This window comes from Quercus robur, chromosome 3 (genome assembly GCF_932294415.1).
Source record: "Quercus robur chromosome 3, dhQueRobu3.1, whole genome shotgun sequence".
NCBI classification, from domain to species: Eukaryota; Viridiplantae; Streptophyta; class Magnoliopsida; order Fagales; family Fagaceae; genus Quercus; species Quercus robur.
In genome coordinates, this window is record NC_065536.1 from 54478596 (window position 1) to 54494268 (window position 15673).

Here is a 15673-nt window from a genome sequence, read left to right on the forward strand (position 1 = left end):
TTAATAGTAAATAATTAATTAATAAATCTAATAGAATGGGTTTCACTTGTCTAAGTAAAAGACTACTCTAGATAGCTACATTTGTTTTCTCCAACCATCAACCATTTACTTAGTTGGTATCGAATAAGAAATAAAATATTATTTGCTAGTCTAGTTTTGGGTTTCAACAACTTTTCTTGAGAAGTTTCTTGTATCTCTAAAATATACTATTTGTAAAAACTTGGACATGCTTAAATTAAGACTCAAATACATAAAAAGTAAGGTTTAACTTGGATATGCCAATATATAAAACTATAACCTTAAAAAAGAAGTTTACACTTTCTATTCATAACATAACATTATTTGAAAAAGACAACAAATAATGTTATGTTTCCCTACGACAATTATACATTTGAATTTAACTTGAGAACTAAATTTACTACGTCTAAGGAATTTTATATATGTATGGGTTTCAAATACCCTCCTTCCAACTTTCAAATTATTACAAAGAGAAAAAAAAAATACAAATAATTAGTAAATAAGTGTTCATCCAAACCCTCCCACAAAGGCCCAATCTAGAAAATTAGACGATTTTCATACTTATCAATATTAAAAAGTTCACCTTGAAAAATAACCCCTTATGGGCAGTTCCTTGCTCAAAGAAATTTGAGAATGGGTTGTGTCTTCTGTGCTTACTAGTTACTACAATAATTTTATTTATATATAAGGACATTGTATCGTAGAGGACATGTGAACCCATAGTCTTTATTATGAGTTTATGACCGATTAAAAAAAAAAAAAAAAGTCAGCTATAGAAGGTGAATCAATACCACGTTCCTAACGCTGCAACTCAAAAGCTTCCTTTACCCTTCTTCTCTTTCCTTCTTGCCTATAAAATTCTTCCATAAACTCCTTGTAACTATAGTTTCGATACTTTGGTGGGTGCTCCTCATCAATCAAATCCTCAATAGGACCTATCACAATGTCATTATTTGGTGCATAGAACATTGCCAATGATACTCGTGGCAACCACTTGTTGGTTACGGCCCTGTGATCTACACTCTTGTACCTTCCATTACTCAGAACCTGCATAAATAGAAAGCATGATCAGCTTAAAAAAAAAAAAAAAAGCAGAGAGAAAGAAAAAACTCGATGTATATATAATCCACTAACAAAATTTGGAAGGAGATAATATTCTTTTTGTAATCGGTTAATCCAGAAGTTAGAAATCCACACGTTTTGTTCGATTTGAAATTGAGTAGTACATTTTATTTTCAACAATTAAACTACATTAATAATAGTGACACCATCAGACAAAGCCACCTAATGATAAAGACAATTGACTAGTTGGTTATATCCATTCGGGAAAAAACACACGTGACAAGACTAATCCGCTATCCTTCGCAACGAATGATGTCATATATGCTATATAATTGAAGTTCTTCACCAAATATTTGCAACAATCTATAGCAAAGACTTTATTATTCATAATTCTTTCTTTATCATCTTATATTTTATGAGTCTAGCTATGATATTTAACTTACTTATAGCTTCTAATGAACACTCTTTTAAGCAAGAAAAAAAAAAAAAGATAATAAAAGACATGTGTCATCGAAGTTTTCCATGGGATAAAATTAGAAGTCAAGAAGATTTAAACCTAGTAAATCAGTGTTTTCTAGATAACAAATACTTATATCACTATTCTAAGCATAAATACTATATAAAACTAAAAATGTGTGAAGAAAATTTTTGGGATATTAAAATTTAGTCCCAAGAAAGTTTTTGGGATATTTGAGATATTAAAATGAAATATTTTAGGAATCATAAGATTTTGTTAGGGTTAACTAAGAGAGAATCGGTAAGAGGAATTTGCTAATTTCCAAAAAGAGAAGTCTAAGAACACAACAAAATGTCACAACATTTTCACAATACCTTTATCTTCAATTATGGTGAATTCTAGTTTGACTTTTTTATATTATTATTTTATATTTACCTATAAGGAACTTGCACCTCAGTAATCGTGAAAATATTGTGACAACAACAAAATGTCATAACATTTTCATAATACATATATATTTTCAACTGTGATAGGTTCTGGTATGATATTTTATTTTGATATACAAAGAACTTATACTTAACGGCTACAAAATTTGTTACTTTATTTTTTTATGGCGGTTGTGAAAATATTGTGACAATAACAAAATATCACAACATTTTCATAATACTTTTATTTTTAGTTGTGATTGGTTTCAATATCATATTTTATTGTTATATTTATTAAATTATGACCAATAAAAAATTAACATCTCAATAATTATGAAAACGTTATGACACTTAGTTGTATTAATAAAACATTGTATCAGTGAAGAAAAAAACTTAGATAGTTTCAAGTTCTTACAAAGGGTGTGGGCTCTATGGTGGGACACATGTGTGGGGCCTGCACTCTTTGTAAGAGTCCAAAGCACTGCTATGAACCTACCTAATAATTGCTTATATAAACACACACACACATATATATATATATATATATATATATATTTTTGATAATCTTTTATTGCCCCACTTGGTAACAAGCCTACGTTATTAGGCTCGGCTAAACACATAAATATTAAAAAATATATATAACCAAAGGAAAAAAAAAAGGGCACAAACCTAACTGGCGTATTTGAAAAGTGAAATAAAAGGCTAGCTCAAGCAAATTACAAATCTGGCCTGAAACAGTGAGTTTTTGCCTCATCTAACAGAATAGATTATTATAAGTCTTTTTTGCTGAAGAAATAATAATTTTCATGAAGTAAAAGTTGAAAAATAACGCGGCTACCTGAATTTGATCAGCGAGATTGACGACAAAAGAATGAGGCACAGGGTCAACAGGTACCCATTTCTCATCTTTGATCACTTGGAGGCCAGTTACCCCCTCTGACTGCAATAGTACAGTGAGTGCAACAATATCATTATGAGCAGGAATCCCCATTGTGAGCTCTGGGTCTGGACATGGTGGGTAGTAATTTGCTTGTGAATAAAGGGAAGCCCTCTCACCTATCTTCTTCTTTAAACAATCCTTCTCTAGACCAAGCCCTTGGGATATCAAGCTCAAAAGCCTATCCATCAAAGCTCCAATCTCCTTTGCATACTCAGCAAAAACTTCTCTGTAACAATCAAACAAAATATGCATGATTTAAAAGTGTTATTGAGCTAGTGTAATCAGTCAATCACAGGCTAAGTTTGGTATCCAAAAGAAGAAAAAAAAAAAAAAAAAGGATGCAAAGTGAGGTAGAGATACCGATACTGAGGAGGATTTGTGGGTAACAAATGAGTGAAATCTTCTATTGGATGCCAAGGGTGAGAGAAGGTCTCACTCCACATTATGACCTTTCCAAGGCCTTCATACTTTTGGTAATAATTGAACACTTTTACTTGCTTGGTATGATCTTTTGTAAGATATTGCGCCCTTTCCTCATGAGGCAATTGGAAGAACTCTGTCACCACAGCCAACACTTTTTGGCATAATTCTTTGGGGACTCCATGGTTGATAATCTGAAAGAAACCATATTCCTCACAAGCTTGTGATATCTTTGAAACTAAGGGGGATGACCCTTGACCCTCATCAATTTCATGATCATTTAAGTCGATTATAGGGATTGAATCCGAAGGAAATACCTTTGAGAGGATAGGCCTTTTGAATTCTGGAAGAATGAAATCAGGAGAGAGGGAGAGGGGTGTGTTATTGGCTAATTGAAAGGGTACTTTCATCTCCATGAAAAGATAAGAGAGGAGCTCTGGTTGAAGGAACAATGAGTTGATCAAGACTGACTTATATTATACTAAAAAAACGTGTTTTTGAGATCTCTGTGTGAACAGAAAGATAATGCGGACCAGAAGAAATTGATCTTGTTATTATAGTAATGATATGACTTCGGATAAAAGTTAATGAATAACATTAGACTTCCAATGTATTCAAAAAAAAAAAAAAAAAACATTAGACTTCCAATAGTAGAATCTTGGAATCGCGTGCTCATTAAAATATCATAAATAACGTTACTGTACAAAGGAGAGTTATCGTTTGGAATGTCATTCCATTGGCAGCACATGACATCTAAGTCCATGGTTTTTCATTTCAAGGAGTTCATCATTTTGGCACGATATTGGTAGTAAGGCCTTTGTTTCAAGTTTTTATCCTCTGTTTTATAAACTGCCGCTTGATCATGAAAATTTCGTCTTATTATCACGGACGAATCTAGGATTTCAAGTTAGGGAGGCCGGAGCATAAACAAAAAAATATTTTAGTTACTAAGTGGTTGATTTTCCCATAATCTATGGATCAAATAAGAATTACATGATAAGAATTACATATATTATCTCACAAAAGCACTAATTGTTGATACTGAGTAAAGGCGAAGGCTAGAATCTAGATATATGCATTATGCATTAATTATAAATTTAATATTTCTCAATTGATAGAGTTACTAGTTTTCAATTAAAATTTTATCTAATTTAAAAATATTACTTATAGCATTATGAATTAGCAATATGGGCAACGTCGCAGTTTTATTTTGTTACATCTGTGTGACATTTTTATTATATTATGTATTTGTTTTTGTCTCTTTATCTTTGTCACTCACCCACTACCCCCAATTTATAAGGCACTACTTTTCTTACCTTCACCTATTTTTGCACACAGTCGAAGTCCCAAATGTCGAACAAGATTATATCTTTACAAAATCTCTCTCTATAATTTAATTTTATTCAAAAATCACAACTCAACTTAGTTCACTGTCTTAGACACTGCAAAAACAAATAAAACAAAGACTTCCAAACACAATCATTTTCAATAATCCCAGCTAAGTAAAAAAAAAACCACAATCACATAACAGATTCACAAATCACAAACATTATAACACGTGTTTATTGGAGAGAGAAGAATCATATCAAAATAAATGTTAGGTTTTGAACTTGAAGGAGAGAGAAAAAAAAAAAACAAAACTTAGAGCAGATTGGATTCGGGATGGAAGCTAGAGGCAGTAGCGGCCGACGTCGTAGGCGTGCATGAACTCTGGGTCAATCACTAGGTAGATTGGCTAGTCTGTTGGGTTAGTGGCGAGCTTGGGTCATGGGCAGGACGACCGACTGGTGACGGCTGTGGTGGCAATGGCGTGGCAAACTCTCTTTTATAATTTCTTTGGTCTGTCTCTCAACTTTCTCTATTTTTTTTTACTAAATTTGGTTTAGGTTGTAACTGTGGTGTGGGTTAGGGGCAATTTGGATTTTTTTTTTGTCATCACTCATCACTCATCACTCCTTACTTAATTTTCGTTACTCATCACTCATCACCCATCATTTAAAATACCCCAATTTTCTATAGCCACCCGTTTGGCACACGGTTTTCACTTTTCATCACTCAAATATTTCAACTTTTTGTGGGACCCATACTTGAGCACAAAATCAGACCCTTCTGTTAGCCTACCTGCCTCACCCTCATTCCCCACCATTTTGTTCACTGCTCATTTCCCCTTCACCACTGTTCCTCTCCCAAAACACAAACACAAACCCGAACCCACCAATCTCTCAAAATGGTTGAAGCTTTTGTTCAATCACTTTCCATTTCCCAGTCCAAAAAAAATCAAACAGCGCCGATCTGTTTTCAATCACTTTCTGTTTCCATCACTCTTCGTTTTCAATCAGTCTCCGTTTCTTTCTCTCTTTTTTCCTTCAACCCTCAAAATCCACAACAACCACTTTGGTTCTGAGCTTGAAGCACAAACCCAGAAAATTCATTAGCATCCTTAAAGCACCTAGAAAACTCACAAACTCACAACAACCAATTTGTTGATTTTTTTAATGGGTTTGAGATGAAAAAAAAAAAAAAAAAGGAACTAAAGATGATAAAGGCGAAAAGGAAGAAAAAAGAAAGAACGAACTGAGATGAGAAAGGCGAAAAGGAAGGAAAAAAAGAAAGAAAGAAAGAACGAATTGAGCTGAAGAATAGAGAAAGAAGAGAGACAAAAATAAAGAAAAGTGGAGAAGAAAGAAAAAGAAAGAAAAAAAAAAAGAGGGAGTGACCGGTGGGAGAGAGAAGATATATCTGACTTGACACGACCGTGGGACCCTCAGTGTGTGTTTAATTACCAAAATGCCATTGGAAACTGAGTTTTGGAAACTGAAAACACCTAAAATGTGTTTTCAGTTTCCATAACTCATCACTTAAAAATCAGAGAATTCAATGATGGAAACAAAAACAGGAAACAAAATCTAAACGGACTTCTCAGCCATGGGTCCCACCATTTTTGAGTTATGAGTTATGGAAACAGAAAATCTAAACAGCCCCTTAATCACTTAATTGGGATTTTAAACTTTTTGGGTTTGGGCTGGGGGAGGCTAGAGGGGGCTTAATTTTTTGAAAAGAGAGGCCCAATCCTAAAAGTGTCAAAAGTATTGTAATCCTCCCTATTACAATACTTTTTGAATTTTATTAATAATAATCTAAGAAAGAATTCGACAAAAATCTGTATTTTATTATTAATAATATGATTTATCTCTGACGGCTACAAAACATATAAATACAGAGAACTTTGGATATACTCTAGCAGATCATTTATTTCCAACGGACATTTCTTCTTCGCATTTAACAGAGTTATCAGTTGGGAGTTTGAACGTTCAATTTGAAAACTTTGTTGGTTCAGTGTTTAACACAATTACAAGCCTTTGATCATTCTAATTCTCCATAACTTGCAATATGAGATCTTCAAATCAACTAAGTTAGAGGGTGTTTGGATTGGGAGTATCTCAAAATTCAAAAATCATGACTCAAAACTCAAAAATCATGACTCAAAACACATAACTCATCACTCATCACTCATATCTCAAAACTCTATCTCACTAAAAACCTAAAACCGAAAATTTTTGTTTAGCTCTAATATCTCAAAACCGTGCCCCATATCTCAGTACTCAACTTTTTCACTTTTTGGTGGAGCCCACAGCCTGCAAAGGTCAGAAGGGCAGTTTTCTCTCGTGCGTGTTCTCTTCTCTCTCCTTTCACCCAAAATACTGTTTTGTCTTCCTATCTCCACACACACAATGTTAGAACAAAGACCATGGTTTTTTTCCTTTTCCTTTTCCTTCTCTACACTTTTGCCTCCATGGAAGTCCACATTTCATCACATAGAAAGTCAATTATTTTACAAAACCCATCAGACACAAATTTCATTATTTTACAAAACCCATCAATGTTTAGAGAAATTGAAAAAAATATTGAAACACAAACAAAAGTAAAACAAAGCACCTGAACAAAAACTATGGAATACAAACATTGAAATTTAGAGGAATACAAAACAGAGCAAGAAGATCTTGTGGAGCTTTGGATTTTCATTAAGATTAAAACCCACATCCAAATGGGGTTTAGCATTAGCAAGAAGATCTGGTAGAAACCCATAATCCCTCTTCCTCTTGAGATTCAAAATTGGAATGTAGGGATCAGAATGGGATTGAGATTGGGGTTTAGAATTAGATGCAAAGTTTGATCTTCTTCTATAGGCGCCCCAAATGGGTTTGAAATTATACCCAAATTTGAACTTGGATAGGGAGTCGATGAATGGAATTCTGAGCAAAATTTTAAACACCAAAATTTCTTTTTTCTCCATCTCCAAAGAGAGAGAGAGAGAGAGAGAGAGAGAGAGAGAGAGAGAAAGAGAGAAAGAGAGAGAAAGGAAATTTGATTGACAAAGAGAAAGAAAGTAGAGACATAGAGGGAGAGAGGGTTTGTTAAATGAATTATGAGTGTTAGAATGAGATAGGAGAAATTGAGTGTGGGTAAGCAAAGCGTGAGAAGTAAGATGTCGGTGCCAGTGAGAATGAGCTTGTCGGTGGTGCTAGGTCTTCGCTAGGATGGGTTCTTCTCTCAATAGATGTTGTCAATAGAGTTTGATATAAAGGTTGAGATTATGAGATGAACTAAACCACTGGAGTTTGATATGAAGGCTGGGTCTTAGAAAAAGTCAAGGAAGTGATTTTATGTTGGTTCAGAGAGGTGGGTGAGATGAGTGAATGGGGAAGTTGGGTTATGAGTAATGTCAACTGAAGGAAGAGAGCAAAAAATGAGAGAAAAAGTAGTCTAAAACTCATTGCTTAAGCTAGGGAGAAGCCAAAAAGAGAGAGAGAGAGAGAGAGAGAGAGAGAGAGTTCTAACGGTTTGAAGGTGATGTGACTACAAACTACACCGGGTCCCACATAATTGAAGCTAATAACGAAAATGCCATTAAACTTAGTTTTTAAAAATTGAAAACACCAGTAAACCTGTTCTCAGTTTTCATTCTTATATCTCAAAATTTTGAGAAACAAGTTTTGGAAACAAAGAATGAAAACAAAGCCAAACAAATTTTCACTCAGTGGGGCCCACGAAATTTGAGTTTTAAGTTATCAATTTTGAGTTATATAACTCAAAACAGCCTAATCCAAACACCCTCTTAGTTTCTCGTTATGATATATGTAGATACCCATTTTGCAATCAAAAGAATATTTTAATTTGTCTAAGTGTAGGGGCATGACTACTGATGATGCCTGAAATCGTCAGTATGTTGTTCATCCAATGGAGCCAACGTCTTCTATGTGTGCCTGCAAAACAGAAGAGAGATTTTGGTGAAGAAAACATCAGTGGGGTGTTTCCTTAAAACCCTTCATTGATAAATTCAAAATGACAACTGATAATAAAGTAATCAGAGCTTCTTTTGGGTTTTTCAAGTGTTTTTTTGTGTGTACCTTTCCTTTATTTGTTTGATTCCTTTTATAGAAGCTGGACCTTGTAACTTGCTTTCATTATATCATTAATTGGGCTTTACTGCCTTTGTAACGCATCAGGTGATTAAATAGGTCACCTTTAATGACTGTCGGTTACAAAACCTGCTGGAGGTTCTGTTAGTTACTAGTGCGCATAAATTAGCATTAATGTTCATTTATGGTTGTTTGGATGAATCATATCCCGATACATCAGTTGCCACCTCATTCCAAAACTGTTTGTCCAAAAGGAGACAATTTGTAGGAATGAATTTCATTCATCCGTGTCTCTTCGGATTCCGTTCTTGTCACATTTATGAGGTGCAACTTTTTTGGTCGAATTTTTGCCACATGTCATGCTCTGATTGGTTGTTTGAGCATTGGGAATTTGCAATCTTCTTGCATCCTGATTTTTTGTTTGCCTCCTTTAAACTTCCCTTTCTCTTTCTTTCCTTACTCATTTGCTTGGTTTTTAATTCCGAGCACTGTACTCCTTGAGTTCCAGGTGAGTTCCTTCTTCTTCTTAATCATTAATGGTTGATTATTCTCTTGTCTAGCTTGAATCCCTTTCAATTTCTTTTTTTTTTTACTCAGCTATGCTTTTTTCTTCAAACTTCTAATAGGAGAAAACCTCAAGTGGGTGTATATGTTACTTGAGAAACTCCTTTGAGGGAATTTTTTGTTGTAGTTGTATCCTTTAGTTCACTTTTTAGTTGGTTTCGCTCAAAAAAGAGAGTAATGTTTGAGGATAGGGTGAGGTCTAGAGATTTAGAAACTGGTTTATCCTCTAGTGTAAAAACCATTACCCAAGAGATGGATATCCCTTTGTCTCTACTTCTAACATTTCAGGCTTGGAAAGAAAAGCGTGGGTATTTGAGGAAGGATTATGAAAAAACAAGAGATAGGATTGTTGATAAGTACCAGTTTCCCCTTTTAGCTTTAATTAGGTTTCCCAAGGTAGACGAAAGGGTTTGTACCTTTCTTCCCAAGGAAGTATGCTTCTACGAATCATATTTCTAGAGTGGGTTTAGTTTTCCTGGCCACCCATTCTATAGAGAAGTTATTTCTCGACTGAAAATTTTTCTGGGATAACTCATTCTGAATGCTTAGAGGACGATGGTGTGTTGTATGGTGATTTGGTCTACAGTGAATGACAAAGATTTTATTAAGGTGGATGAGTTTTTCTATTTGTATCATTTGATGGAGTCAAACTAAGGGTTATTGGGTGTTTAGGCCTTGGGAAAGAAAGCTAAAAATTGTTTTGGAGTCTCCTTCCTCTTATTAAGATTGGAAACAACGTTTTTTCTTTGTCTCGGGTAAAGGTTGGGAAACTCTTCCAAATGAGAACCTGGACGAAGATCCCAGGTTTCTTCGTTAATAGGGGACCTCGGTCTCTGGTGCGCCTTTCTATGCTCCCCTCTTTTGCTTCTTTTGTATCATGCTTGTGACAATTTGGTTATACATTTTATTTTATCTTATTTTATTTTTTTATAGTGAAAACTCGTCCTCATTTGAAGAGTTGCTACAAAGATCGTCTAAAACGGGTTTTAGAGTATGTTGATGAGGTGAAAGATTTTGACGATCTGATTAGTCCCAATAGCTTGTCCCTTCACTTTCTTAGACCAGAGCCTTCTGGTGGTGTTTTGCAGCGTCTCGAGACGAACAAAAGGAGTTAGTCTATGTTCCTTTTTTTTTTTTTTTTTAAGCGTATGTGTGGTGTTTGTTCTCTGATGTTTGTCGTCATGTAGGGATGACTACTAGGTTTAACAAAGCTAGGTATGCGGAGCTTAAGCAAAAGGAAGGTGAAGAGGCCCAACCTGGATGCAGTCTTCAGAGTAAGAGGCGCCGTTTAAAGAAAGGTGGTGATTTAGAGAAACCTCCTATTCCTTTCGCTGTTCATAAAGTTTTTGAAGTTCTTCCGTCCTCTCCAACAGTGTCTGTTGAAGAACTCATGCCTTCTCTTCGATCTTTCAAAGGCCAAGATAAGGGGAAGTCCGTCTTTGACTTTTGGAATGACCTTGGTTTGGCCGTGGCTAGGGCTCATGACGTAATCTCAATAGACGAGTTGGGGCATTTTTCGTCTATTGAATCCCATGACTTGGTTACCCAGCATCTCCAAAAAAATGTTCAAGGTCATTTTTAAGAACCACTTCTTTCTTGTTCATATTGATTCCTCTTTTTTATTTTTTTTTATTTTTATTTTTATAAAAAAGAAACCTTCTTTCTTCCGGATTTTGGTGGAGTCTATGTATCTGACGACTAATTACCTGGACATGGAAGAAAAATTGGCTTTGGTGCAAACTAGGATTAAGAACCTTTCTGCTGAGAACGCTTCTTTAAAGGAGAGTGTGAAGAAAATGGTTGTGGAAAATGTTGAAATGGGGAAGCAGATGAAGACGGCCCAAGCTTGACTTGATTATAGAGAAAACCTTAAGTGATCAGAAGGACGATCATTTGGAGAAGGTGAAGAAAGAGGTGGAAGAGGCTATAAAGAACTTTAAAGCGTTTGGTGAATATTCAGACAGGATGATGGTGGAGTATGCTGATGGTTTCGAGCTTCTTCAGAAGTATCTCATCAAACACCATCTTGACTTAAATTTCGCTTCGTTGGACATTGAGGAGATTGAAAAGAAGATGGTGGCTACGAAGGCTGTGTTGGTTAGTGCAGTTGCTGTGAATATTGTAGTGGAGGTCAGAAGTATTGAGGGCGATGCTGGAAGTACTGTTCCCGTTACTAGTGATGCCAATGTGGAGTAGGCATATATTTTTATCTTCTTAGGTTCACATGTGTTTTGAGCGAAGAAAAAACTTTTCCTGTTTTTTGGGCTCGGATGTTTTGGGCATAAGACAATATTTTTATTTTTCCTTTCTTTTCAGCCCGTATGTTTTGGGCGTAAGACACTATTGTTGCCTCCCACTGTTTCTAAGACTTTGTTGTCATTAGATGTTCTCCTTTTGCGTACGACATCTATTTCTTACCTGAACCTTGTGAAATTTCGGTAATATATTTGCTCCGTCTATAATTGCTATGTACTTTAGGAAAATTCTTTTTGTGGAAAGTTCCATGTTGGACGATCGTTGCGGTTGCTGCGTATTGCAGGATAATTGTCCCTTTATTTTGCAATTGCTACACATGGCAGGGCAATTAGTCTTTAGTTTGCGATTGTTGCACGTAGTAAGGCAATTCATCTTACATGTGCAATTGTTGCGTGTAGCAGAGCAATTCACAATTTGTCTTTTGTTTGCGTGATCATTATGCAACAGGACGATCAACGCGTTATCAAGACAAATGACTTAATTTAGTTGGAAGAGAAATTTTAGAATCTTTTTATTCAGGGTCTCTCATTTGGAAAAGACCTTTATTCTTTGAATGAAATACAAAAAACGGAAATAAAACTCAAAGGTGGGAAAAACAAGGAAATGCTTATTGGTAGTATTTCCTTAGATGTTCAACAATCCATGGGCGAGGTAGATCTATCCCATCCATGTTTGTCAAACGATAACTTCCTTCTTGCGTGTAGCTTTTGACTCTGTAGGGTTTTTCTCAGTTTGGGCCCAATTTTCCCTGTGTTGGGTCCTTGGTAGCTTGGGAGACTTTTCTTAGAACTAAGTCACCCTCTTCAAATTTTCTAGCTTTCACTTTGCTATTGTAATATCCTGCAACTTGATTCCAATACCTGGCCATTCTTGTACAGGCTTTTTCCCTTAACTCATCAAGCAAATCAAGATTGACTTTTAGTTCTTCGTCATTCCTTGATTCGTCAAACGTTGTGGCTTTGAAAGTGGTGAGTCCAACTTCTACTAGTATGACGACTTTGGTCCTGAATGTCAAGTTGAAAGGAGTTTCACTTGTTGGAGTTTTCACTGTTGTTCTATACACCTACCGAACACTGGGTAGGTCGTCTACCCAAGCTCCCTTTGCCCCCTAAAGCCAAGCTTTGATTATCATAAGCAAAGTACAGTTTGTCACTTCTACCTACCCATTGGACTGGGGGTGCCCTGGTGACGAATAGTGGTTCTTGATCCCTAGCCCCCTGCAAAAACTTCAGAAAGAAGAGCTGTCAAATTGAAGCCCGTTGTTTAAGATAATTACTTTCAAGACCTGAACCTGTAGACTATATTCTTCCAGATGAAGTTTTGCACATTCTTATCTGTAATCCTTGTTAGGGGTTCTGCTTCCACCCACTTAGTAAAATAATCTATGGCAACTAGCAAGAATTTCATCTGTCTTTTCCCAATTGAGAGTGGTCCAACTATGTCGATCCCCCATTGAGCGAAGGGCCAAGGAGAAGTTATGGGTATAAGTTCTTCTGCCAGTATCTTACTTAGATTGGAAAATCATTGACACTTGTCACATGCTTGGACGAATGCAAAGGCATCCTTCTTCATCATTGACACTTGTCACACTCAGTATTTTTGAAGCGAGTGATCATGCCCCTGAATAATCACCATAAATTCCTACATGGACTTCTTGAAGTGCGTAGTTTGCTTCATCTTCTATTAGGCACCTTAAGTAAGGGAGCATGAACCCTCATTTATACAACACTTCATTGATCAAAACAAATCTTAAGGCACTTAGGCACAACTTCCTTGCTTCCTTGTGATCTGTTGGAAGATCTCCACTTTTAAGATAGTTGTGGATGGGAGTCATCCAATTTTATAGGGTTTGGACGAGAAACACTTCAACTTTGTTAGTTCTTGATTCTGTCTGTATTTCGATACGAACACCCTTTGCCTGATTGAATTTGCTTGATGAAGCCAATTTTGATAGATGATCAGCTTGGTCATTTTGCGCCCTTGGGATCTATATAAAAATTCACCTTTTCAAAATGATTAGTCAAGTGGAGCATCATTTGCAAATAACACTGCATTCTTTCTTGAACAGCTTCATACTCTCCATTCACTTGTCTTGTCACCAATTGTGAGTTGCTGTATACATTCAACTTCTGTGCCCCCATGGTTTTTGCCAATTTTAACCCGGTTAGAAGAGCTTCATATTCGGCCTCGTTGTTGGTAGTTTGGGATTGAAGTCGAATAGCTTATTGGATAACATCCTTCTCCGATGTCTTAAGAAACACTCCTACTCCTCTAGCTTCTTTGTTGGACGATCCATCCACCTTAACCATCTAGAACACTTCGTCGATCTCATTCTCCTCCCTTGAAGTGAATTCTGCAACAAAATTGGCCAATACTTGAGCCTTGATTGCCGTCCAAGGATGATATTTGATATCAAACTCCCCCAATTGTACTACCCACAAAATCATTCGTCCAGCTGCATCTGGCCTATTTATTGCTTTCTTCATGGGTTGATCGGTCAGCACAATTATCATGTGTGCTTGGAAGTAGGGTTGCAACTTTCGTGATGCTACGATTAAGGCGAAGACCATTTTCTCAATGCTAGGATACTGTGCTTCTACCCCCTTAAAGGCTTGGCTGGTGTAATAGGCAGGCTTCTGTACTCCATCTTCCTCCTGTATTAGAGTTGAACTAACTGTAGTCTGTGACACAACCAAATACAAAATTAAATCCTTTCCTATCTTCGAGAGGCTTAAAAGAGGTGGGGTCATCAAGTATTGCTTTAGGCTTTCAAAGGCTATAGTACATTCATTTGTCCATTCGAATTTTTTCTTAAGAAGCTTAAAAAATGGGAAACATTTATTTGTAGATCGAGAGACAAACTTGTTGAGGGTAGCTATATGCCTGCTCAAACGTTGGACTTCCTTCACATTCATTGGGAGTGACATTTCAATCATCGCCCTTATTTTGTTTGGATTCGCTTTGATACCCCTCTATAATACCATAAAGCCAAGAAATTTCCCAGATGGTACAGCAAAAACGCACTTGGACAGATTTAGCTTCATGTTGTATTTTCGAAGAGTATCAAAAGTTTCTTCTAGATCTGTTAAGTGGTCCATTGTTTGCTGGCTCTTGACCAGCATGTCACCTACGTATGCCTCCATATTTCATCCAACTTGATTATGGAACATGCGATTAAACAATCTTTGGTATGTAGCCCTACGTTTTTTAGTCTGAAGGGCAATACCTTGTAGCAGTAAAGGCCTTGACTGGTAATGAATGCTGTCTTTTCCTGATCTTTTTCGTCCATCATGATCTGATTGTAACCAGAAAATGCATCCATAAAGCTAAGGAGTTCATGTCCGACGGTTGAATCTACCTATTGGTCGATTCATGGTAGAGGAAAACTGTCTTTTGGGCAGGCTTTATTCAGACCAGTAGAATCTACACACATCCTCCATTTCCCGTTTGATTTCTTGACCATGACCACATTTGCTAACCATTCCAGGTAATAAACCTCTTGGATGAAATCGACAGACAATAGTTTATCTACCTCTTCCATGACAACCTTATTGCACTTTGGAGCAAAAACTCGTCGTTTCTATTGGACTGCTTTTTGCCTTGGATCTACTGATAAGCGATGTACTGTCACTTCTTTATCTATGCTAGGCATGTCTTCGTGGCTCCAGGCAAAGATATCCTGGTTATCCTTTAAGAACTGCGTTACATTCATCTTCATTTCTGGTTCTAACCCGACCCCTATCTTTGTGGTTCTGGTTTGATCTGCTTCGACTAACTATATTTCTTCCAACTCTTCTGCATGGTTCTTTTCTGGCTTTGCTTCCTCGACTATCCAGGTATGATTTTCCTTTGTAGCCAAGGCTGCTTGGTAACATTCCCGAGCTAGAACCTGGTCTCCCTAAACCTCTTTGACTCTGTTCTCCGTAGGAAACTTCATCTTCAAGTAATAGGTGGAAGTCGATGCTTTGAATTTGTTTAGTGCTGGTTGTCCAATGATTACATTGTAGGACGAAGGACAGTCCACAACAAGAAAATCGATATCCTTCTTCACTTGATTTGGGAACGTTCTTGTAACCACAGTTAGTGTAACGATTCCTTTCGGGTATACCTT

At 36.4% G+C, this 15673-nt stretch overlaps 1 protein-coding gene across 1 annotated transcript; it reads right to left on the reverse strand.

Annotated features, from left to right (window-relative positions):
* Positions 1-414: 414 nt before the first annotated feature.
* On the reverse strand, positions 415-3866 carry LOC126718399 (protein DMR6-LIKE OXYGENASE 1-like). Its single transcript, XM_050420553.1, has 3 exons — positions 3263-3866; positions 2801-3128; positions 415-1065 (listed from the first exon to the last, which is right to left on the reverse strand). The coding sequence occupies exons 1-3, from the start codon at positions 3736-3738 to the stop codon at positions 817-819; spliced, it is 1053 nt and encodes a 350-aa protein (XP_050276510.1). The 5' UTR covers positions 3739-3866; the 3' UTR covers positions 415-816.
* Between the last annotated feature and the right edge of the window lie 11807 nt (positions 3867-15673).